Here is a 25,843-nt window from a genome sequence, read left to right on the forward strand (position 1 = left end):
CCAAACTTAGTAAAAATCTACTATCTCTTTAGTAAATACTAAATTAAAGGTGATAATCTTCATGAACAAAGTAAGGAGTGTGGCTAATGTTGCAGAGTATGAAAATTACAAATGGCCAATTCTTGAACATCTTTTACCATGCACCTAGCCACTTATCAACAATTTACTTGCACACAGCAACCTTAAAATGCTAGAAATCATCTCCGTTTTATACAAGAGGAAATATAGCAATCTGTCTACAATAGCGCAGCTAGCGATTAGGGAACTGGAATTCGACACAGAGAACAATGATCTTTTTGATACCGCCCCCACATGTTTCTCCATTGCCTGATACCTGAGCAGACCACCCACATGTGATGATGAAGAAAGCTGAAGAAGAAGGAAAAAAATAGTGGAAGGCAAGAAGTTTTGAGAGCTTTGTGATGATTCACATTTAATATAAGAACGTATGCTAAAAATAAAAAGAACTGGAAGAGTGAGATCTCTTTTAGGTGGAAAGACCTAAGAAGGCTCCATTGAGGGAGGTGGCATTTGAAATGTTCTCCAAGAAAAGATGTGACTTTAACAGATAAAATAAGAACATTTAAAATACGAAAAAGAGTACAAATCAAAAAGGACAACAGAAGACACGTGTAATGTTCAGCTTAACTGGAACATAAGGTGGAAGTAAGGAAGTAAGAGTGACTAAGCAGAGAAGTTGTTGGGGAGGCAGAAATCAAGAGCCTTAAAGTTCCAGACAAGAGGATCGACCTTAAGTATCCAACAGAAAACCAGTGGGGATTTGCTATTGCTGATCTTAAACACAAAACATACATTAACCGGAGCCATGGAGAAAGTCATCAGACATAGGTATAAAGAAAGGAGAAGATGAAGAAATCAGAGTTAAGAGTGGTTAAGAAGTGACTCACTACAATAATAACGGGAATAAGATAACAGAAATAAAGTTGATGGGGATGAAAAGTCCACAACCTGTCAGAGAGACCCAGTTATCACTGGTGAGGGGAGGAGCAAAAAGTTAAAGTTAAAGAAACACACAACAGAACAAAATAACTCAGTAGTCTCGATCCTGGATGAGGAGAATGATAGTAATTATCATATGTAGCGAGATGAAAGATAAAAGAAGACTGAATTGGGTCTAGATGTTACTCTTGACTTAAAAAATGACAGCTCAATGTTCTACTACTATTCTAGTGTCTAGATATACCACCCTAGTTCTAGATAGACCATCTAATGTCTAGATATAGTCTGGGTGGTACATCTATCTACTACAGCCCAGCCCTCTGTATCACATCTACCTCGTGCTACTCAGCCTCCCTGGGCCCAGATCCCTCCCTGAACCTGCACTCCCCAGCTCCTGCGGACATATTAGGTTAAGTGAGTAATAGATAAGTGAGTGGCAGTTGCCTGACACTCTGAACTCTGACCAAAACTATCTGTGAGGTGCTTTATCACCTTTCTTTCTCCTCTGGCTATGTTTCACCTGATATTATAAAACTGCTAGGCCTTTATTAGCAGTCTTGTGAGCTAAGTGTCAGTGTCAATTGATGTTCTAAGCAGACAACTACTGGTACTGTCTGGGGTCTACCTTGACCTGCCACCGCCCGCAATGAAGTCATCCTGATGATCTTGGAACGTAAACTGGGAAACATACTCATGGCAGATGCACTTATTTTTGCTACTTTGAGAATTTACTAGTCATCATAAATGTAAGAATAAATTTTTAAAGGGCTTTATCTCTTAAGAAGATCCTCATGTTCTTGATATCACTACTAATTCTTAGGCTCTAAATATCAATACTACTAAGTAAGCAGTGGAATGCAGGATTGGTTATGCATGTAAGCAAAAAATATGTGCTTTGATTTATCCTATGTACCCCCAGATAACTTTTCCCAACAAGTTATTTAGCTGCCACTTTTAATTGTAAAGATAAGGGACAATAACCCACCAATTCTGATTCAAAGATGCTGAAATAGCTTCAAAAGTTACCAGTGGACCTTAAATTAAATATATCCTGAGAAAGATGGAGATGGGCTGGGTCAAAGTTAAAAAATAAAATGCATTTAGTACAACAGCTTAGAAGGCGACCATTCCAAAGGGTGATATACACTTACATTCCTGTCCCTCACACATAACAATCTATTATTAACAGCAAACGTGGCAGTTGATGACTCATTAAGTAAGCTGATTCATGGAGGCTGAACATGAGCAGATGGGACTAAGGGAATCATTTGCTGAGTTTAATCAATTACTGGGCTCATCAAATGGGATTACTGAGCCACATCAAAATTCAAGTGAGGGACCGGGGATTTAGAATTAGCTCAGTGGTTTTGCCGCCTGCTGCACAAGCACAAGGACCAGAGTTCAATCCCCCGTACCAAAAAAAAAAAAAAAATTTCAAGTGAAAGGGCCAGGATTTAGCTCAGTGGTGGCGCCGCCTGCCTCACAAATACAAGGTCCCGAGTTCAATCCCCAGTACCAAAAATAAATAAAAATAAAAAAAATTCAAGTGAAAAAAGACACTAGATACCTGGTGTGTGTGTGGTAGGGGTAGCTTCTTGCTTTCAATTACAACAGGTGGATGCCACTCTATAGACTACCCGTGTCCCATCCACTCTGTCAATATCTATACATGTTTGGATGTTGGACTGTCTTCTTTATATCCAGAAAATGTTTGAACCATTTGCCTCTTTGAAAAAAGGTCTAAAGAGCCAGAAAAGCATACATATTTAAGAGCTAACTGACAACATGGAGAAAAGAAAGAGAAAATATTCTCAAAAACCTGATTAGACTTCAGTAGGCTCGTACTTTCCAGCCCAACAAATAATGAACAATACCGTAGGCTGCTTTTGTGACCTAGTGAGAGAAGAGTATGATAATGCCAATACCCCCAAAGGCCTAATTGTTCCTAACGACCTTGGATACTTACATCTATCACAGCACTCTCACCACATTCCATGGTAATTATTTTGTTCACCTGTGCCTCACCTGTAAGCCTGTGCACCTATTCATAGAGGCATTTCACTTATCTTTTTATTTCCAATATTTACTAAAGTAAATAGCAATATCAATTATTAAGCTTTTGTTAAATTGTAAGAAATCATAAAGTACTATGCAGTGACTATCAATGTAATGCAATTATCAAACAGATAAGAGATCCCTTTGACTAAAGTCAAATGCTCATAGTAATATCTAGACTTATAAAATCAGTACCACATGGCTATAATCCCAGCAGTGTGGGAGGCTGAGGCAGGAGGATCTCAAGTTCAAACCGAGCTTTAGTACCTTGGCAAGACTGTGTGGACAGACAGACAGACAGACAGACACACACACACACACACACAAAGGCCCTGGGCTCAATTATCAGCACTACCAAAAAAATCAGTCAAACCAGAACTTCTACTTGAAGCATCTAAACAGGGCCAGTTAAAAACAAAGAAATTTTTTAAAAGCTTTATAAAAATGGGGGCTTCATTATCAGATGTGGTGCCAACTGTTAATTTACTCATCTTATTGATCAAATTACCGAATTACCACAGTCCAGACATAGGAAGGTGGACAAGTGTTTGCAGCAGTCCCTCAAGTTTATGGATATGTTTTATTCATTCCTGTGCCTCTGGATTAGGCTGTATAATCCCAGTCTCTCCTAGCAGACTGAATTAGGTGCGTGTGTGCATGTGTGTGTGTGTGTGTGTGTGTGTGTGTGTGTGTATGTGTGTTGTCTATATGTGTGCTGTAAGCACTTCTACCAAACATTCAGCTTATTTTCTAACAACAATTCCTTTTTTCAAGGGCAGCCCAGAAACACTCAGTTATTTCTAGGTATTTATGATCATTCTGTATATGTTTGGCATGCTTTCTCAAAGATGAAAACTTTTCTGAGCCAGACTTGATAACCTGAGGCTAAAGATGTATTAAAAGCGACCTAATGAGAATTTTACAGGGAAGTGTTTTTATTTTGTAATCCTCTCTAGCTGACAAGTTACCATTTCACAACATCAACAAATGTCTTAGAATTACTGACCCTCATGGACAAGACTTACTCACAAGACAAATGGAGGGTTCTCCTTAATGATATTGATTTAATGTACACATCAATAGCGCTCTCTGCAGAGAGAAACTTAATTCCTAGCTACTGATATCCCTGCACTCTTCCTATTGAAATTTTAGTCTTGCAAGTGATGCATAAATTTCCATTAATCCTTAATATGAGACTCAGAAGCATCAAAAACATGAAAACATTCCCTTGGGCTAAGATCTGTCTTTCACTTTATGAATTACTTAGAAAATTTTCAAGTCATTCAGCTCTGCCTTATCACTTCTGATTCTCACTATAATCTGTCTAAAAGTAGACATGAGTACTCATGCTGCAGCCCGAACATTATGCCTACTGAAATTTCCTCCACCAGATTAATTAATCTACCACCTTTAAATTCAGTCTCACATAAAGTCTAAATTTAGACAAGATCTTTGGCAGAATGTAACATGCATGGAGTCTAGTCCATTGCTCAACAGAGTCTTCATTCCCATCTGAAACCTCATAACCCTGACCTTTACTGTCTGCATTCCTATCAGCACTCTGGTCTTTTGAGTTTTGTCTAGAATCACCCATCAATCTCTGTTTATAGCATTCTGGGTATCCTCTAACCTACATCTCCAAACCTTTCCAAATGCCTCCTACAAACCAATTCCAAAGGCTTCTGAACTGTGGACTCCACTTTGAGGTGAACAATCTATGGAGCTATTTCAGAATAAAAGAGCCTAGGCTCACAGACACATCTTGGGCATGGCCATTATACCTCAGGGAGTTCCAAGAAGTTCTGACCAAAAAATCCCAACCATAAGGTGTTTTAAATTGATACTCCACATCAATGATCCATTGACAATAAAGTCCACGGAGGAAGTAACTACCTGTAAAACCAAGTCATCTCAGGGCTCAGGGCAAATGACTCTTTCATCACCTTGCCTGCTGCCATACAATGTACCTATTAAATTTTCTGCTTCAACTTTGCCTTGGTAAATTATCTCCAGAGCTGCCAGTTTATCATGCTGTATCCCATGACATGAGCTACATGGTAGGTAGAGACACAGCAATAACCCAACTTGTCCAGTACCAATTTTCTGTATTGGCTTCTTTCCCATCACTGAGACAAAATACTGAACAACCACAATTTAAAGGAAGAGAGGTTTATTTGATTTATGGTTTCAGAAGGTTTCGTCCACATTTGGCTGATTTCATGGAAGAAATATGGCAGAAGGGCACTGTGGAGGAAAGCTTTTCAACTCATCAAGCAGCCAGAAGTAGAGAGAGAAGGGAGGAGCCTGGGATAAGGATACACCCTTCCAAGTCATGCCCTCAGTGATCCACTCCTTCCCATTAGACTCCTGCCTCCTTAACAACATAGTCAGCTATAAACTGATAAACTATAAATTAATCTATTTATGAGTACAGCACCCCCACCATCAAAACACCTCCCAAAAGCCCCACCTCTGAACACAACAGACTTTTGAGGGACATTTTAGATCTAAACCACTACAGCTCTTAACACATGAATGAAGATACTATCTTGGAAGTGAATTCTCCATCGCCACCATCTCCAGGTGACACTAGCTGGATCACATTCAAACCACCTAGCCGAGTCCTTACTGTATCCCTGACCCATCAAGTTGTGAGGAAAATAAAATGGTTGCTTTAAGCCACTCAGTTGCCAATGGTTTGTTATTCAACGACATTAGTAGAATATAGATCTATTGCATATGAAAAATACTAAAAGTAGAAGAGCTAAAACTGATCCTTTATTAATTTGCACTTTAATGACTTCAATGAAGCAGGTAAAAGGCAGTCCTTTTTTAAATCATGGTGATAATAAAAATACAACCACATTAATATCAGATATGCAAAATAAGCTCTCAAAAAATCAACATAGTAATTTGAACCTTGACAGGTTTGAGCAGGTCTTTTGTAAAACTTCTTCTAACCTGTCTATCTCTCCTTAAAATAAAATTGAGCAAACTCTGAAATTTCTAATATCCCAGCTTAACTACATGTGAGAATGACAAATCACTTTTTAATACTGAAGACAACTGTGCCCTTTAAACTGAGTGATTAATTTACATTCTGCTCAATGGCTCACGTGCAATTACTACCCTGAGTCCAACGAACCTGAACAAGACAGAATTGTTTAGTCATCTGTATAAGTTGACTATATTTAGAAAAGTGCAGCAACCTCCAAGAAGCCTTGAAGTTTTGGTGTAGTCTTCTCTCAATGACCTGTGTACTGTATATTGTATATCAGATTTTAATACCACTCCTTTAAACTATTACTTTACTTGGAAACCACAGGATATAGGAATTTCTACCAGGAAATGATGCTCATTGGGAAAAGGTGAGATTAAAATGGTCATCAAAAATGCCATTGTTGAAAACCACTAACAGATTTAATTGTATTAGAATTTATTATTTGGGTGTAATTTGTTTAAATCTGTGACACCAAAATCAAATACAATGAAAAAAATTGGCCTTTTAAATTGAATTGTGAGCTTTAAATGTTTGGTGAACAAAATGCCTAAACAATCCTATTTCTTTGGAATGTGCTTTTCAAACTCTTCTCAATAACTCAATAAATATTTTGGCACTTGCATTAATTATAGTCCCAAAGCTGCTTCTTAAAAAGAAGGCATTGATACTAGAGTGGCTGATGCATGCCTGAAGAGCATTTTTAATAAGTATATTAAACATAAGAAATAGTACTCTTCGCAGATTTTCGTTGAATCATGCCATTCCAATCCTGGCACATTCAGAAATAATTCTGAAAAAGTCCCAGAGAAGATTCACTTGATGTTATCCTGTTTGTAAATCAGGAATCCTATAGATTATGAAAAAATATCTTAGGTTTATATTTTAGACAACTCAAGACTAAACTGTGTGTGACATAATTATGGCACTTCTTCCTGTTGTCATCATCAATAATCTGAAAAAATCAATTTAAGAGTGAAGTTTCTAAGAGCAGTAATCATGCACTTAACAATACTTACTAAGGGGCTAGCACGTTCTAGGGACTGTGGCAGATGAGTAACAAGACAAGAGAAGACACAGTATACAAATCCTCCCCATTAGGCAGCTACAAAACATAAAAGGCAGAAAGCTCAGAGTATTAACTACAAGATGGACCAGGGTTCAGTTGGGAAAGAGGGAACAGCATATGCAAAAACACATAGCAAAGATTCAGCACAGTGTGTTGAGAAAACACAATGTATCATCATGACAGGCAATATCTATCTACTCCTTAGCTCATCCTGATTTGTTTCCTGGATAACTGTAAAATGAACACACTTTATCCCACCTCACTTAGGAAAATCACCCTAACACATAGGAGGTCTATACCCTTAGATAAGCACCAGGTGAATATGTTCACCACAAGTTTACCAAAGCTCTTACCAAGAAAACATCCATGATCATCTGGATCTATAGAGTCACAACTTTGCTGGGAAACCATAGTTCAAGTTTAGAGAACAATGAGTAATGTTAGAATTAAGTGGCCAGAGATGATGCTGAAGAAATAAAAGATGTCATGGGAGCCCATATGTACCATTATTGCACAAATCATGAAAACAAATCACTGTAAAACTAACAAAAAGGTGTATACAAAATGAATCAATAAATAAAATATGTGGTGATGGATATGTTAATTTGCTTCACTGTAGTAATTATTTTATTATACATGTGCATAGTATAATATTAAATCATACACCTTAAATATACATATATATGTTAATAAGATGAACAAATGAGTAAATTCCACCATAACACACATGACATTTCCTAAACTCACTTTATTGTTCTATCATTTAGAGAAGTCATTCACCCTCCCCCGGTCACACCTTTTGTGCATGCACAAATAAACATATTACTTCTCCAGATAAGGACACAATGTCTATCAAAAGGCACTTTGATGGGGAGTTGACATCACATATACACTGATAAAAGGGCTCCCCATTGGAGGTAGGCCTCCATACACTCAAAGATCAGGTTATTTTAGAATTATAAATACAGATGATGTGGGTCCAAAGTTTAATAACCACACAGGTCAGGACCAGCGCTCACCTGATCCTTTCAAGGACCCTCATACCAAAGAGCCTGCAAAACACAGTCTGGAGCTAGGTCAGAACTTCATCTTTTTATATCCACCTTTCCATGCAATGGGTACACAAAGTATATGAGATTTTATTTCAAATCATTCTTTTGAAGAGTCAGACTGAAAGGCTACTGTTGTCCCCTTGAAGGGATTTTTACCTATTCTCTGAGCTCAGCTGAATTTTGTCAGGAATCAGGCAAAGGAGAATTTGAAGCAAAGGAGAACTCAGACATTACAAATGTGGTTAAAGACCACTTTGTGCTCCCTACCCATAAACCTTCTGCCTCTGCCAGCTCAATCCCTCTCTGATCCAGGTTTTACTTAAATCACCAGAAAGCATAGCAGTAATTACCTCCTGAATCCACAGGATCTACTCTCCTGTGAAGTCATCTACCCCACTGTGCCACACTAGATGCCTGCAATCAATTTTTAATTACAGCAGCAGTAGTGATCAAGAGACAAAGAAGGCAACTCACTGAGAAGGAACCAAGAGACTGTTTATTACAGTTCCAGTCAACCAGAAGCCTTACTTGGGGCACCCTTGACTCAGTCAATTATGGCCTGGAAAGCTTCCCCTTTCCAGAAAGACACTCTTACCTTTGGGATGTTTTCTTGTATTTCCTCCTGTAGGAAAAAAAACATGAACACATATTAGAAAAGGACTTGTGACAAGCAATGAAAGAAAGGGATTATTTTAGTGGAGATGGTCATGGAAGTCTTGGGGTTCCCTTTATGAAACATATGGACTTCAAAGCCCAGATAGAACTTTGCGATTGTTGTGTTTTATTGTAAGCAGATGCATATAACTTTCTCCTTAACAGTGAAAAATGGTATCCCAAGAGCTCAATGGCTCTGCTCACATTCCACCCCCTTCAAGAACACTGTGGTATGCTGGTTGAAGTTGGTTTTTAAACATGGCAAGATCCAAGTTCCAATTTCAGTCTTTGAATCTGCAAGGTTCATGGGGTTGTCGCAGAATAAACAGACAGAGGCTTGTAAAAACATTTCTTTTGTTTGGTATGTTTAAATGATAATCATTAGTTATTTGTGCGTTTATTGTTTTTAGTATATCCCATTGCCTAGCAAGGGTTCCTTTAAGGATGTTCCTTATGGAGTTGAGAGCTGCTGGGCATAGGACCCATGGTCTCAAGAATGCTAAGCAAGTGCTGTGCCTCAAGATACCCCTGCCTCCAGGGTGCGTCTTGTTAAATCTTGTGTAATCATGCAGCTAAACCATGAAATCAGACATGAGGTCTTCAAAACAGGCAGAGTTTGGGAAGGGGACAATGAGAAAGGCCAGAAACAAAAGGTGGGAGCAACATTAGGAATTTACCAAGGACTCGGTTGAACACTTTCCTGCGAAGAAGAGACCCAGGTCTACCTAACCTCTGCTATTTACAGTTGTCAGTTACTTGGGCAAATCTTGCGTGCATTGGACTTTTTGATTCATCAAAAGGAGAAAGTAACTTGTGCCTTGACCGTCACACTTTGGTCATAATGCATTTGAGGGGGAAATGGGCATAAACACATGTTAACCCAATAGTCATCACGTATATGTAGGTTAATATTTACTCAGAAGCCGCTCAAAAGACTTTCAATAGGAACTGCAGTGGAGAGGATCAGAGGAAAGGAAGAGCTGGGAGAGGAAGACCCATCTCACAGCATCTCTGGGAAGGACAATGCTTCCCAGTTGTTCTTAGTTCCACACCTGCTTTCCTGTTACTGTCACTGCACCCAGCCAGCCATGCACTGACGGGCTAATTGGGAGCTGTAGGCCACATGTTTAAAAAGAGAGACAGAGATTTCAGATCTCTGCTAAAATTAAAACATGTCAGTATTAAGTACTAGGTAAAAAAAAAGCAGCATGAGACACAGACCTACAGTGTGGCCCTCACCAGATAGGTACTGCTATGTATTTATCTGAAAGAAAACAGACTGGAACAATAACTATGATCCTATTATGCCTGTTAATGGATCACTTCTTCTATTTTAACTTTTATGAATTTTCTAAATTTTCTCTAAAGAATGAGTATTATGATAATAATTAGAAAATATTTCTAAAATATTCATATACTTAAACAGATACTTAAATGAATATACACATATCTAACAATACATTTACATGTTTGAATTATATCACCTATATAGGGAGAAAGGTCCACTAAGCTAGTGGTTAGGGCTTGGGTTCTAAGCACAAACTACCCATGTTCCAAACATGGCTCTGGCAGTGAAATCTATGTTGGGCCAGTTATTCAACCCCTTTGTGCCTCAATTTCTTTGTCTGTAAAGTGAGAATAATCAGAGCACCTCCCTTAAGACCTTGTTGTAAGAAATAAATGAGAAGATTTACCTGAATCTCAAACTCCCTGAAGCCAAGTTCTTTGTGTGGTTCTCCACTGCACCCCAGTGCCTAACACTGAGCCTTTTCCTCCCCTCAAAAGCTGAGGTGCATGGGCAACGATCATTCACTCTTTCTGCCTGGACCCTGTCATGATGACATCTCACACTCTCTAGGCTCTAGCCAAGGGCAAAGATTTCATCTGCAGGCACAGAGCATAGTGAGCTACACTGTGACCACACCCTCAGCCTTCTTAGCACTGCACTGTCATAAACTGATCTAAGGAACCTCTGGTAAGACTATAAAGTAACCCACTAAGAGTGTGCAAGAACCAAAGGCAAGAGGGCAATCAGGCTGGATGGATGCCCTGGCTTCTACTTAGCATGTCAGCTAATTCTATCAGTACAGGGTGTCTTCAGAGATCAGAAGGCACCCTTTGCTACTGGCTTACACAGTTTCCCCAACATTTCCCAAGAAACATACAAAGACACTGTTGAGAGTGCTGAACAAATCAAAGAGGAACAAAAATAAGAACAGCTTCATTTTTAGCACTTACTAGTAATAAGCACTAACATACCACTTATTCTCATAACTGTAAGATCTACTCTCTAGAAGAATTTGAACTCTAGAAAGAAAGTTAAAACATGGATCTAAGTAATTGTTTTATTATAATAAGTACAAGTGATGGCTCAATGAAGCTTTGTAGAAGAGGTAGTCTGGGAATGATTGGCAGAGGAGGAGTCACCAAACAAGTAGAGGATATGGAGTGAGAGAACAAGAAATAAGTGTTAAAATTGTGAAAACAATGTTAATCGGGAAGTGATAAAATTTATACTTTTAAATAAAGATGACATGGGGGAGAAGTCACCTCTTGTGGGAAGCAGTATTGTACTCCCTCTTCTATGCTCCAACAGCATGCTAAGACCTACCACACAGCATATGCCACTGCACTGCATTGTTTCATGGCTATGACTGTGTGGGAGACAATAGGACTCAGCAGTGTGACAGACAAGGTGCACAATCCAACCTCACCTTCTTGTCTGAGAGACCACAGCAAGCTCTGTGCTGGATCAAGCTTTAATTTCCATGTCTGTAAAGGACACAGAATGACCTAGGGTTGAAATAATGTATTAAATTCACCAAGTATCAGGCCTCCCATGTAAGGAGCATTCTGAAAAAATTAGGTCCCTTTGTCCCTTGTTCTGAGCTTTTGAGGTTAGAAATTCTGTCATATGAACATCTGTCTTACACAATTGGCACATGAGCTTACACATCAACTGGCACATGGTTGGCAAACAATTATCTGTTGGCCAAATAAATAAATAATTTGCAGCTGTCATTCACATATGTCAAAATATGGGTCATACATGAGGTGGACCCAGGGAAAAGGAAATTCAGTGCAGTTCACATTCCTAACCCTCAGTCCCTCCCTCCACAGATGTGTTCTTAGCTACACATGTTATAAAGTTGGTCCTTCTCATTTTGTCCCAGCTAGACACAGCCCTCAAATCAAGGCAATCCCAATCCAAATAGTATCACCCTACAATGTTGTTTGAAGGCCTGCATTTAAAGCACAGGAAAAAAAATGCAATTCCATGGAAATGACTCAAGAGTCAACTCTCAGATCATCTTGACTGGGCAAAATCAGTGAGAACTTAATGGAGCCCTATTCATCCTTCAGTTCTCAGATAGACCTCATTGCAAAAACTTTCTCGGGCCTCCCAAACTGGACCATGCTCCTTCGGTGTGTCTCACAGTGGCCAGTGCTTGCATTTATGACTCTTAATGGTCACAGTGCATTACATTACAATGATGAAAGAATGGTGGCTTACCAGCTGTCAGCTAGTGATTCTCTCTTGCCTAACATAGTGCTTAGCAAATGCTCAATATACTGTTGCTAAATGAATGAATGAACTTGCCAGGTAACTGATAAATAACTGCTTTATTGTTACCCATTTCCTTCTGTATAGTGAAAATTTACCATGCGCAGTAAGGGCATCTACAACAGTCATAATTTCCTACACCCAGGGGTAATGCAATGAGAGGGTTCTGGGGAGCTTATAATTGTTGAGTCCTCCTGCTTTCACTTCTGGTTCAGAAATTAATTCAGACCTACAGGTTTGGCTCACTTTACATTTGGTGAAAGTGAGGCCCTGAGAAGCTAAGTAACTTGCCTAAAAATATAGAAGTGGCTGAGACAGAACTTCTGAAGCTTTCAAAGAAAATTAAGAAAATGATGCAAAGAAGTCAAACGACTACATGAGAAAACATAGATACTATACTAGACAAAAACAAACAAAACCAACAACAATAAATACACTGGGTTCTCTCCCTCCAAACACAGGAAATGAGCTGGAAAAGAAACACTTTATTTTTGGCCTTTTGTTTCTTAAGAACTTCAACAGAACTTATCCCTGACTCATTACCTGAAAGATAAAGGGAATGCTTTTGTTTTGTTTTTGAAGCTTACTTTAAATTTACAATTTTTTGGAAGTTGAAACAATATGGCACAAATCTCAAGATTCATGTAGCTAGACAGAGCTAATATAGAAAGCAGAGAATGAGCAGGAGCTGCTGTGATTTCAGACTTGGCTAAGACAGAAGCAGAATGGAGACTGAGAGGCCAGCTTCATGGTGGGCAGGCTGCAGCTTCTCTCCCTGAAGCCAGGGTATGCAACCCACCTCAAATACACCCCAGGGAAGTGCTTTACAAACTATTAATAAAAATGCACTCTACTCTTGTCTGTGTGTCTGTCTGCCTGCCTCTCTCTCTCTCTCTCTCTCTGTCTCTCTCTGTCTCTCTCTCTCTCTCTCTCTCTCTCTCTCTCTCTCACACACACACACACACACACACACACAATCACACATGTACAAGTGGGGTTTTGTTTGCCTGCTTTTTTTTTTTTTGAGAGGCATTAGAGCACCATGCTTAAGATCAATTGCTTGAGCTCAAATCTTTTCTTCAGCTTCATGCCTCTGAGAACTGATTTCCTTCTCTGTAAAATTTTGGTAACAATAATACCTGCTTTATGCAGTGATGGGAAAATTCAATGTAATGATGACCATAAACCATTTAGCATATAGAGCTGGATATCCAGCAAGTGTTCAAGGGTCTGCTATTACATTAGTAATAGTGATACTGTATAAAAATAATATAATCCAATAGGTTTCCAAATTTGGGGGGAAAGGGCTTTCAGTGTATTTTAAAAGTCAAGACAAAGGACCCGAGTTTGATCCCCCGTACCAAAAAAAAAAAAAAAAAGCCAAGACAAAAGGTGAATGTTGCTATTCTAGAATAGAAACACTGAATATTCCCAGTTGTCATCTCAGCCTACATGAACCACAAGGAAAGAAGATGGTAATCTCAGTTCCACTAAGAGGAAGGTGAGCTGAAACCCTGCCCTGCATTTCCCCATGTCCTAGGGACCCTACAGCCTGTATACCCTGCCCTCCACTTTACCAATAGTTCTAGTTAGCCCAGGAAAGCCACACTTTCCCCAATCTCAAAGGTGGGCCATTACTCAGAAGGCAAGAAAAAAGAAAATAAAGCTCAGGGCTGAGGATTTAACTCAGTGGTTTCGCCGCCTGCTGTGCAAGCGCAAGGGCCCAAGTTCAATCCCCAGTACCAAAAAAAAGAAAGAAAATAAAGCTCAGCATTTATGAACCAGGTATCATATTAACCCTTAGAAATACCTAAAATATTTTTTAACAGAAGTCTACTTTTTCCCTAAGTTGAAAAACCATTTATTTCACTGGAAAGAAAAAAGTGATCAAACTTTATGGGTCTATCTAGCTTTTGTAGGTCTTTTCTAGCCACAAGAAACTAAAGAACAGTGACTCCCTTTCCAAGAACATCTTCAAATCCAAAACCCACTGGAAGGAGAAAGGGAGGAGCCAACAGGGTCCCCAACACAGTTTCTGCACATGTTTGAGGTGGGCTGAGAGAACAGAACATGAATGGGAAGCTACAGAAGTGTGGAAGAACAGTAAAACAGGCAAGAGAGATGAAAGAATAGGAGAAAATCTGAATTTTACACAAATCCTTTATATCAGTAACTCCCTAACACTGACATTAACATCTTGCTTACCAAGCACCTCTAAGCATTCTCAGGAAGTTGTAACAACTACAATTATTGATCGATCTACACTCCTTTACCTCTTAAGCAAATTAAAAGACAGCTGGTCTTCACTGGAAATCAATATCTGTTTAAGTCAGAATGTTTCAATGGAACTGTGGCTTGCCTAAGAAGTATCAAATGGCACGTGTGGGCATGTGTGCTCATGCGCATGTGAACTCAAAAGCCTCCCCTTCAAATTTTCAGTTCATTTACAACCAGCTCACATCCTGACAAGCAGATTCTGAGACAGAAGATTCATCACAGGGTAAGGAGCACCGACCAATACTGTAAAAGGTTCTCCAAAGGTCTTCATAGCTGTGTCATTGAGCAGACACTTCTAAACCCCAAACTTTATTTTACGTCTCCTGGCTCCAATCGGGAGAGAACGGATGAAACCAAGCAAGCATAAGGGTGATTCTGCCCACTGTAAGGATGCACCCACCTGAAGCACAGGAGGTACCAGAAGAAAAATAGCAAGAAACAACAGTGAGGTGAAAACAAGGATGTTTTGAAGGGTTTTGTTTGCTTGGATCGCTAGAAGTTCCCAAATCACTGGTCACACCTGCAATCAGACATAAGTGTCAGGTACTTCAAAGCCAAACAGATGATCTGGGAATTGTTTCTAATAGTTCGGTTAAGTGAGATCCGATTAAACACTAATGCTAAATTATGAAGTGCCTGGCAGTCTTTCATTTTTTAAAAATGAGTATCTTTCAGCAAGAGCCATATGGGTGCTGCAACAATGAAGTTTATAAATAGGCTTAATGTTCAAACAAACTGGCTTTGAAAAACCAAAACCTGTGCTCTGGTTCAAGCTGACAGCAAGACACCTCGGAGTTGGGCACACAAAGACTCAGGTACAGGAAACTGAATACGGAGCTGCACACACACATTGATAATTCTAACTTTGCCTGCAGTGTACCCAGGGATCACTGGTAACAGGGATTCACACTGGAGATGACCTTGTCTGCAACCCTCGCTTGAACAGACCACTGCTGCTGGTGACACACAGTGAGACAGCTGTGGAGATCTCGATTCTCAGCCCTCAGTTTCCTCCAGGGAAAAGAAGTTGAGAACAGACTTGGAGAAAAACAAAACACTCCTGTAACTACATGTTCCCATGAGACTGATCACATGCATCTCACTTGTGGGAACGTGGACTGGGATAAAATGTCACAAATAACCATAAAATGAGCCAGGATCAGAATAATCATCTGATACTCTGGTGTTGTTTTTCATTGGCATGCACCAGACAGACTGGAAAGAAATGGATGTCTAGAAACTTCTGAATCCATCTTACATCATTTGTAAGAACTAATCTCCATTTCTTGAGAATGGAAGGTCTTTGTGCATTTTCAGTGATTTCCTTTCCATGATGTATGTGTAAAAACCTAGATTTGCACACACACACACACACATATATATAGAGAGAGAGAGACATAAATATAGACATAGATATAGATATATATTGTTTATTGGCCTTTCCCATGCTTTTGCCTAGGTAAATGCAAAGGAGAAAATATGTACAAACTTGTGATCTCCTGACACCTTCCACCATTTAGGGGGAGGAAAGAAGACAACAGAGAAAGAAAATCCCTTCTCTTAGTAGCTCAAATATTTCTTAGCCACAAAATGAAATTCCATGTGTATGGTGATTTTATTTTCCTACTTGGCAGGACAAAATAAAAATATAAACAATGAAATGACACAAATTCACTTTCACCCAGAAAAGCCCAATCATTAGGAAAGAGTTGTTTTTTATTTAACTTTTCTAAGGTTTTTATTCTAATATGTCTTATATTGGGGTAAACTGTTCTACAGCCTCATGCTTTCTCAGCCCGCTTCAAAAAGGATGTTCCTATTCAGGACACAAAACTCAAACAGGCTTAGCCAGAAGGGATGAGCTCAAAACCAAATGAAGGAAGCCTTTGCCGGTGTGGTCTGGGATAGGTGATGCTAAATGGGAAGAATGGAAGAATGCTAACCCGAAAGAGATTTATAACTAAGCCAATCAATTTTCTACTCACTCCTGGGAGAGGTGTCTTTCTATCTAGTTCTGGGCAGAGGACAGTGAAAACTTTTGAGGATAAGGTAATCTGATCCCAAGGAAACAGCCCCACAGGAAGCCTCACCTGAAAGCATTCCAGCTCACACAGCAAATCTGGTTTACTTTGGGTTCCCAGCCCCCTTCTTCAGTGTTCACCCTCCCCAGGCCCTCAGCCTGCAGACAGCAGGCTAGACAAAGAAATCCAAGCCTTTTTTTCATGCCTATTTCTCTCCAGAGCTGGGTTTAAAATTCCAGCACTTGGATTACTGCCTTACAGGCCCCAAATGGGAACCTTCCCCAAAGAAAGCTGAAATCTTCCTTTGGAAAGCAAGGCTTCTTCAGCAGATCAAACTCTGTTTCATTTCCTTCAAATTAAAAACCCACTGCTAAAGCCTGGGCAATGAGCTAACTGGTGGCACCAAAGAGAAAAAATAGAAAAAGTTTTTAGAGAAAAAAATAGAAAGTAAATGTCACGCTTGTAGAAATTCAAGTAGTATGTTTTTTGCATAAATGATTTATTCATCTATTCATATATCTACAACCACTTGCTGTGTAGTAAGTGCACCAAAACTTCGTGACTGGGAATAGAAGAGAATTCTTTGACCTCCTTCCAGGGAGCCTGGCTCTTATTTAAATAAACATCAATGAGAAAGGCTGAACACAAAAATCTCTCTTAGTATCTGTGACAGCACTGCCAAAATGGGGATAAATCCGAAGGATTAAGACAAAAATCTCACTCTTCACAGACACATCCCTGTAATTAGGGGGAGGTCTTTTCAAAAAAAATTGAATTATCCAGAGAGTTGCTTTAATTCTTTGCTCTGCTTTTCTCTACAAAAACTGTATCATATGCCAAGATTAACTTCAAAGACAGTCTAATTTTTCTAAGCCTTTTCTACCCACTCCAGTTAGTACACCTGCACTTTCTCCACTCTCCCCCCTTCCTTCTCTTATCAAAAACCTGTCCCTGGCAGAAAGCAGTTGTTGGTCATTTACACAACCACAATGTGACCACGAGGTGAACTCGAGTTAACGTTACAACTCCTTGGGAGCAGAGCCTTCCTGTGTCCTCTAAAATCCTGTCTCATAGTAGCATCATCCACATAAACCTTTCTGGACACAGACTCTGTGAATCTCAACAAAGTTAAATGTGGAAAATGAAGTCACTATCCAGAATACAGAGGGGAAAAAATACTAGCAGGTGCATTCTTTGACCCCATTTCGAGCTCTTCTGCCAACTAAAATCAGTTGAGCTTTGGAACCAAATTCTCCTGAACTATAGTAATTATTTTCACTGAAACTGTGCCAAAGATCCCATTAATGGGTGCTTTGAACACTTCTGTCATTTTTCTTTAACAATGACTAATTTCAGTCAGTGACTCTACAGAGAGTAGATACGGCAATTCTAAACTATGTGTGTGATCCTTGATTTATGATCGTTAATCCTTATATTTCCAAATGAGGTACACAGGTCCATTTATGACAATGTTGTAGCTACTCACAGTTAGCAGACAGGGTTTCCAGCAATGATTTTCTAGAAAAGCATACTATACTAATACAATGTATTTTATGGGGCTTAATTTGAAAGTATTTTAGAACCTCTCAGAAGCATCCCTATTTAAATTAGAGAGGTAGGAAAAAAGTGGTGGGATATTAGTCTAAACTTGAACCACTCATAAAACACTTTTGGAGCAGCTTTCCAAGCTTCTAAGTGTGTCTCCAGAGCACAGGAAACTCCCTGGTTATTTAAGGATTTTGGATGTTTGGAAACTAGATAAACAAGATTATCCATGGTTCAGAAGGATTCCAATCAACCAAATTTCTCAAGGACCTTCTATAGTGCTCTGGGGTCTTGGCTCTGGGCCTCAGTTACCTGGGTCCTGTCCTGTACCTTCCAGAATATCTCTGATGAAGGTCTCATCTTCAGCTTCTGTCTCTAGATTGTGCTGAGCATTACCCAATACATATAAGTTCTTAAGCAAAGCTATGTATACTCATTACTAGATGGGCTTTCCTATTAATTTGAACAACTAAGAGCCAATGAGATAATATATATAAACTTTTGGTTTCCTAACAACTTCTATCTCACTATTCAGTCTGCCACTGTATTCTCTCTACTTGTAAAATTTATAGGAATATTAATTCAGCATCATTCACACATGAGCATGTATCCACAGAGTTTTTCTTCTTACTTTGTTGGCTTCCTTACTATGTCTCAGATCTACATCTTTCCTTTAATCTGTACGTTCACTTATCCACTGTATCTCCCCAGGGATGCTCTATAGGACTCTCATATTCAGTATATCCAAAAATGAGCTCAACATCGATCTATTCTCCACTCAGTCTGCTTGCACTCACAGTCAAACCTGTACAGTTGTTCCCCCTTCAGTGATTCTGAGCTAAGTAAATAGCATCTGGGGATTCTGGCTAAAAACCTAGGCATTAGCCTAGATGCCACCTTCTCCCTTCTCCCCTCCTATCCATGTCCAGTTTGGTCTAGCTCCTCAAAAGTTGTCCAGTGCACCCCTACAGGCAATAGCTTCTCTCACCAAGGCCCCTGGTGGATGAAGCAGGATGTAGCCCCTCTCCCGCGGTGCTCTGTCCTGCAGTCTCCTGTCTAGGCTACAGCCATGTGGCCATTCTTTTTCTCAGGAACACTATATTCTTTCCTGGTTTTGGATCTTTACACATGCAAAGATCCCCGGCCTTGAATACTCTACAACACTCTTCTCCAACTCTTTTCTTAACTCACATCTACTTACTCTTCATATCTCAGTTTAAATCTTACTTTTTCCAGGACTTCTCTCCATCTGAGACAAGGTTTAGGCCCTCTCTTAAAAGTTTTCCCAGCATTCTGTACTTCTCTGTGCACTCATCACAGTACACACTTATTCGTGGAAATACTGTTTAATCTGTCTCTATCTGTAGACTGAACATTCCTTGAAAGATGGAGCCTTTGTCTCATTTCCCAATATATGCCTGGTGCCTAGAATGGTGTCACTTGCATGGTAAGTCTAGAAAACAGCTAAGTGAATGAATGGTGATTGACTTTTCTATATATCTGTGTATATATTTGTTCAAATATGTAAATAAGTCATTTGCAGTTACCAATTTTAATGTCTTCTTGATTGAATTACTCACTTAAACTCTTTCATAATTTCACAATGTAGCGACGTTTCACATTGCACTCATTAAAATGTATTCATTTTGTTTAATAACAACTGTCAAGAGCACTTTAAATAAAGAGTATAGTCCAATAACAGCCCAAAGAATATCAATGGATTCAGTGTACTTTCTCCAAAACTACAGTGTCCTCTTTTTATAGAATTCATGTTTTATTACTAATGGAAAATAGCAATTGTCAGTCTCAAAGCTGCCACAGACTACTTTAGGTAGGTCATATGTAACAATCATCTTTTTCAGTTGTTTCTCAAAAAGCCCTGAGGTAGCTCACAGAAGCAACTTTTCTCCGTATAGAAAAGCAAGAAATAAAGAAAGAAGGTTCTCTATGCACCCAGAAAAATCAAAGACAGAAAACTAGAGCTAGAAATGCAGAAAGCTGTCTGCTTAGGGCTGTTTTCCAACCAACAGAATCATGTGTAAAGCTTGGCCAAAATAATAAGCACTTAGCTGCCAAACATTAACTTATAATTAGCTAATAAGTTATCACAACCAAATTATGATAAGTAATAATGTACAATTAAACTGTGTTAGTATTCAAGACAACTGCCCTCAAAATGTAAGAATATATTTACAATTTTTGATATCCACCACTTTCTGTACTGTAATACATATTAAGAATGCATTCAGACAGACTTACATGATTTTATTAGGAAGAAAAAGACTCAAAATCAATTTCTCAAACACAAATCTGTGCCTTCTCTGTACCCTAACATGTGATGTCAATGTCACTCATTTAGCAATTAGTTATAGCTCTCTCTTTTATTGTGTTTTGTTTTGTTTTGTTTTGTTTTTGGACCAGGGATCGAAATCAGGTCCTTGCGCTTGCGCAGCAGGCGGCAAAACCACTGAGCTAAATTCCCGGCCCTATTCTGTTCTTTTTAACTTTTTTGTGTATATAAAACTATCTCACTTCCCTGGCTAGAACTGACTTTCCTTAGTACCAGACTTTTCTTCTGACACTTTCAAATCCCTTCTAAGGCTTCCAATAACTAATATACTATATACCTAGGAGTAGCCAAATAAAAAATGTGCTGAATCACCTGACGTTTCCAATTAAATGAGAGGCTGGGAAAACTCACTAACACAGTAAACATGTCATCTGAGGAAAATAAACAACTTTTAAAATCATCCACCTGAAATGGCTTTTTCAGTGAGATGCAGGTAAGTGCCCTCTTCCCTTGGTCATCTTCTTGCAAGGCTTTAATTCATAAACAAGACTTTCAGACCCAAGCCAAAGCTTTTCTCCAGAGTTCCAGACTATGTCACCAACAGCTATTGGGACATTCCAGACAGCACCAGGCCAACATGTTTACAGTCAGGTTTATCATTCTGCTTTCTCCAAGTCTATATATCCAAGCCAAATATGTCTAAATCAAAATAAATTTGGCAGACAACAAGTTCTCCAAACCTTTTTCTGTTCCAAATCTAAGTTCTGTCAATTCTCATTTCACATGTGTACCCCAACACTTGCATCTCCTCCTACTGGTCTCCAGGCCTCAAGCTGTCTTACACATTTCACCCAGAATTATCATCCTAAAATTCAAACCTCATTTTGTCTTTCTCTATCCCATTATCTTTCAATAATTTTTTATAGGCAAACTCGCTAAAAAATAAAAAACAACCAAGAGATTTCTCCAGGAAACACGACAGAAAAATTCCTAGAATATAACACTTTTTTGTTGTGTAGTAAAATGTATTCAAGTATCACCTCCTTAAACTACGAGAATGTTTAATTTTAAGTAAGACAAAAAATAACTTTTAAAAATCCCAAGTGTCATTCCCTCGCTCATCCTTCCTTTCCAGAGTCATCACTCTTTGATGTGCCACAGTCTTTCAGGCCACTGCATCTTTGCACATACTCTTCTCTCCATTCAGGAACTTGTCTCTGCCCCTCAATTCTGCATGAGGTATAAGAGGATGCCACACAGTAGCCTTCTCAGTAAGGGAAAGAACAAGGCTTTTGAGGGTTGGTTAGTATGGGTAGATAACTTACTACTACACTGACCAGTATGGGGGCCAACTGCTTCTGAGGTGACCTGGAAGATTTCTCCCCTATATCTCCAGGATCTCCATTTTGAATGACAGCAAAAAGATCCAACCATGCCTTGTCTTTGGGAAGTTATCAATGAGAGAGGAACAGAGACGCTTACTAGGACTCAAGCTATAACCCCAATAAATACAAGCAGCTTTTCTAGTAGTCTATGAAAACAATTCAGAATTTTTAGCTCATTTAATTTGGGCTGGATGTGATAGCTCCTAGTTCTCACATCTTTGTAGAAAGTTTCTTTGCATCTTTGTGAGGAGGCTAATATCAATGAAAGGAATGTTCTTTGTGTCTTTAAGGGCTCCACTAACACCTGCTCTGGTCCCTCAGGCAGAGGCACCAACGCCCCAGGCCTCTGAATCTATAGTCACCACTTCTGAGTATTCATGTCAGTCTTTCCCACTAGCCTATGAACTACTAAAGGTCAGGTAAGTAACTTATCTATTTTTGTATATGCAGGTAGCAAAGCTCCTGGAATGTAAGAGACATTCAAGAAATGTTAATTAAATAACTCCAACTTGCCTGAACTTTAATTATATTATTTAAAAGTTCAGATGAGTAGAAAAAAATGCAGAGTAATAAAGCCTCAATAAAAGTACAAAACTAAAGATCTAGGTGTCTTTGCCTGCAGCTTTGCCCTCATCTTTGTTGTGTAGTTTGAAAGTCACTCAAGTTCTCTGTACACCAGTGAGGCATCAGTTAAGACTCTTTCAGAGAAAATAAACTCAAAACAGCCTAAGTAAAAACAGAGGCCAACTGGCTTGTGCAGCTGGGACAGCCAAAAGAATCAGAGGAACATCTGCAGGAGCTGACCCAGGGGTTCCCACTCTACTTCTCCCCTCTGCTTCTCTGTGAGGTTTGGTTTCTTGCATCATCATAGGAAAGTCTTTCTTAATGAAGACAATGGGAAATGGACCCAACAGCAGTTGGCAAGAAAGCACAGAAGGGAAAAGTGCCAGTCTCCCACAGGCAACAGAAAGGTTAGTGAAGGGCTCTGATATTCCTGTGTGGGATCCGTGCCATCCTGAAACCAGCCACAAATGTAAGGAAGGAAAAATTCTAAGATTCTAAGTCCCAAAACATGAGCCCAGTTCTGAGATGGGACTGAGGGGATTAACTGGGAACCACGGCATGTTACTGTGATAAGGGAGTGGGGAAAGGACGCTAGATAAGCAAAATAAAAAATAAAAAAAAAATTAATTGCTCCAGTCTACTAACCTAGTAGCCACATTCCTGCCTTTATACTCATAATATTACTTTAAACAGTGCAAAAATGTTTTGTCATCTTATTACACCATAGTATAAGCATAAAATTCATTATACGGACTACCATATAGTTGGGAAAAAAAGTGAAAGTTTAGGTTAGTACAATAGTGACAACAAATGCCAAGGAATAAGTAAAACCTGTCTTCTTGCTCTCAATTATAAAGAAAAAACACTGCAGCATGGGAATACCTTTTTGTTATCATGAGGGAGGCTGGCAACAGAACTATTCCTGCTGAGGACCCAAAGCACAAAACATGACTCACTTGCTCAAACTTGAGCAGCCATGAGCTCATGAGCTCATCCATAGCCATCAATGTGATTGGGAGGGGCTCTTAAGAAGTCTTCCCAGGGCCGGGGATTTAGCTCAATGGTTTCGCCACCTGCTGCACAAGCGCAAGAACCCAAGTTTGATCCCCGGTACAAAAAAAAAAGAAGTCCTCCCAACCCTATGGAGGAAAGAATTATGATGACAATCAATGGGACACAACCAAAGATTACAGAAAAGTAAAAACGAGGCTTCTTTGAGAAGAATAAGAAGGCAGCATCCTCCTGGCAGACTCACTGAAGAAAGTTCAGGTGCGCAGCGCTTGTTCCTTTCTAGCTCAGAGATGTGAATATGTGTATGAGGCCGGCAGAGCTGCAGAAGGAGGCTTAGGAACATCACACCACTGGAATCACAGTGGGTCTCTGCACTAGTGTACAGCACCTCACTCAAGGGGGAGATCTTTAACACTCCCAAGCTCTACATTCCAAGCATCGTCTGTATGTTCATAATGCCACAATGAGGGGTTAAAATTTTTTCCCAATTTTTTCCTGAAGAAACATTAAAAAAAAAACCTCTAGGTTTCAAGTAAGTGTTGACAATGTCTTATATACCAGGTGCAACTGTAGGCACTGAGTATAAACCAGTAAGCAAAGCAGGCAAAAACAAAGACAGAGACAAAGACAAAAAATAACTACTTCAAGAAGCTTATATTCTAGTTGGGAAGGGCAGGCAATAAACATTACAAATAAATAGATTGCACCGTCTTTAGATGGGGAGAAGTGCCAGAAAGAAAGAGAAGGGAGATCGGTGTGGCTGGAATAGATTGAGGATTATCCTATGTAATTCCTCCACTGTAGATTCTTTGCAGATGATAACCACAGAAATCCTCACCAGTATGGAAAAGGAGAGAGATGAGGGAAAGGGAGAACTTCAATAAACACAGGAATGGGATTCAGTCTTGGGTAGTGTCTTTGCCACATCTTACCCAGGTCCTATTCCAGATTAGATAATGATGCTAATAGAACCTATTCCCAGCTAGCTCAGGGCACATTATGCTGATAGGTCTCATGGCCCATACACTGACTCAAATATATACATATCTTCATTTTGCATATTAAAAAGTTCCCATTAGAGTCTTTATGCTTCTTCATCACCTACTGATTAAGTATCTACTATGTGCCAAACCCTGTTACAGGCACTGGAGGCACAATGGGAACAAGACTTACAGAATATCTGCTTTCATGGAACTTACATTATCCTAATAGAGAAGATGAAAAATGCAACAGTAAATCAAATAGGGCAAATACTGACAAGAAGGAGAAAAGATACCATTAAGTAATCCATGTGTGAGATGATCACATCTTGACCTCGCATGGCCACAGACCAATTGAACTGAATTCCTGACCATCTGTGGTCACTTAGAAGGCTTTCCATAAGGTACCATGGCAATAAATTGGTATGAAAATCCAAGTGTGGCTATTGGCTCCTTCTAAAATGTTGAAAGAGCAGCTTCCTTTTTCTTACTTACAATCTGTTGAGTGGACAAATAACACACACTCCCTTCCACCTCCTAAGGGTCTCTATTTTGTAGACTCCTGAAGTGTTTTTCCAAGTTGTATAAATGAGCATGTGCTTTGGTTTTCAAAGATGTTAGCAACTTATTCTACCACTGTGGACTTGATTTCAAATAATGAATAGTAGTCGAATTCATCATAGCAGTAAAAATGTATTACAATAACAAATAATGACACATCTCTTTTCAGATGATAAAGCAAAACTGAATCTTATGGAATTGCTATTGAGCAGGAAGGAGTCAAAAACATACACTGGGGGAAGAATCAGCCCACTTTTCATGTTCAAAGGCTCTAGATTGTGGGTAGACACTGAAGACTAGAAAATGAAACTGTGTACATCACACTGCAACACCTTAGGGAGAGGAACCTAACAGATAAGAAACTAAGAAAGCTACAAGACAGAGTAAGTGCTAAATGCTTTTCTACACAAGTTCCCACCTCAGATCAGCTTTGCTGATCTGGCCAAAAGCTGTCTCTAGCTTGAGAAGCTTCTTGGAATAGGCTTGAATTGTGAAGCAGCTCAGAGAAGCAGTTCCTGAGGTATGGCTATGAGTCCTTCTGAGTCTCTCTCAGTCAGGAAAGTGAGGAAACCAGCTTGGCCACACTTCCCTCGTTGCATTCCTAGGACCCAGACTTTGTGAACACAAGAAACTTTCTGTGAGCAGCACAATATAATTAGATGTAATGTTCAAGACACTGCACATGAACTTACTGTAAACACCACTGCCTTACAGGCATCTAAACTGTCAGAAGTACCTGCCAGCCAGAGAGACAAGACTTCCACACAAGCTTACAGCCTCTACTTGTGCTAGCCAGACAAGTCAACAATCCAATTACTTGACATAGTTTCCCATGAGATCAACGCCAATGAAGCTC

General features: G+C 39.4%; 1 protein-coding gene across 10 annotated transcripts in view; it reads right to left on the bottom strand.

Annotated features, from left to right (window-relative positions):
• Positions 1 to 25,843, bottom strand: part of Pde1c (phosphodiesterase 1C) — a 667,339-nt gene that overhangs the window by 285,520 nt on the left and 355,976 nt on the right. For 8 of the 10 annotated variants that reach the window (XR_015448679.1, XM_087204515.1, XM_087204518.1 and 5 more), the window contains one exon: positions 8,730 to 8,756. The exons of the other annotated variants lie outside the window; for them this stretch is intronic. Coding sequence is in view for 6 of the 8 variants with exons in the window: in XM_087204515.1 (XP_087060641.1) it covers positions 8,730 to 8,756 (27 nt within the window). In the remaining 2 variants the exon portion in view is untranslated. The remainder of the gene's footprint in view (positions 1 to 8,729; positions 8,757 to 25,843) is intronic. 10 annotated transcript variants of the gene reach the window in all.

This window comes from Heterocephalus glaber, unplaced genomic scaffold (assembly GCF_053883595.1).
Source record: "Heterocephalus glaber isolate CG9 unplaced genomic scaffold, H.glaber_assembly_v1.0 deba00000546, whole genome shotgun sequence".
NCBI classification, from domain to species: Eukaryota; Metazoa; Chordata; class Mammalia; order Rodentia; family Bathyergidae; genus Heterocephalus; species Heterocephalus glaber.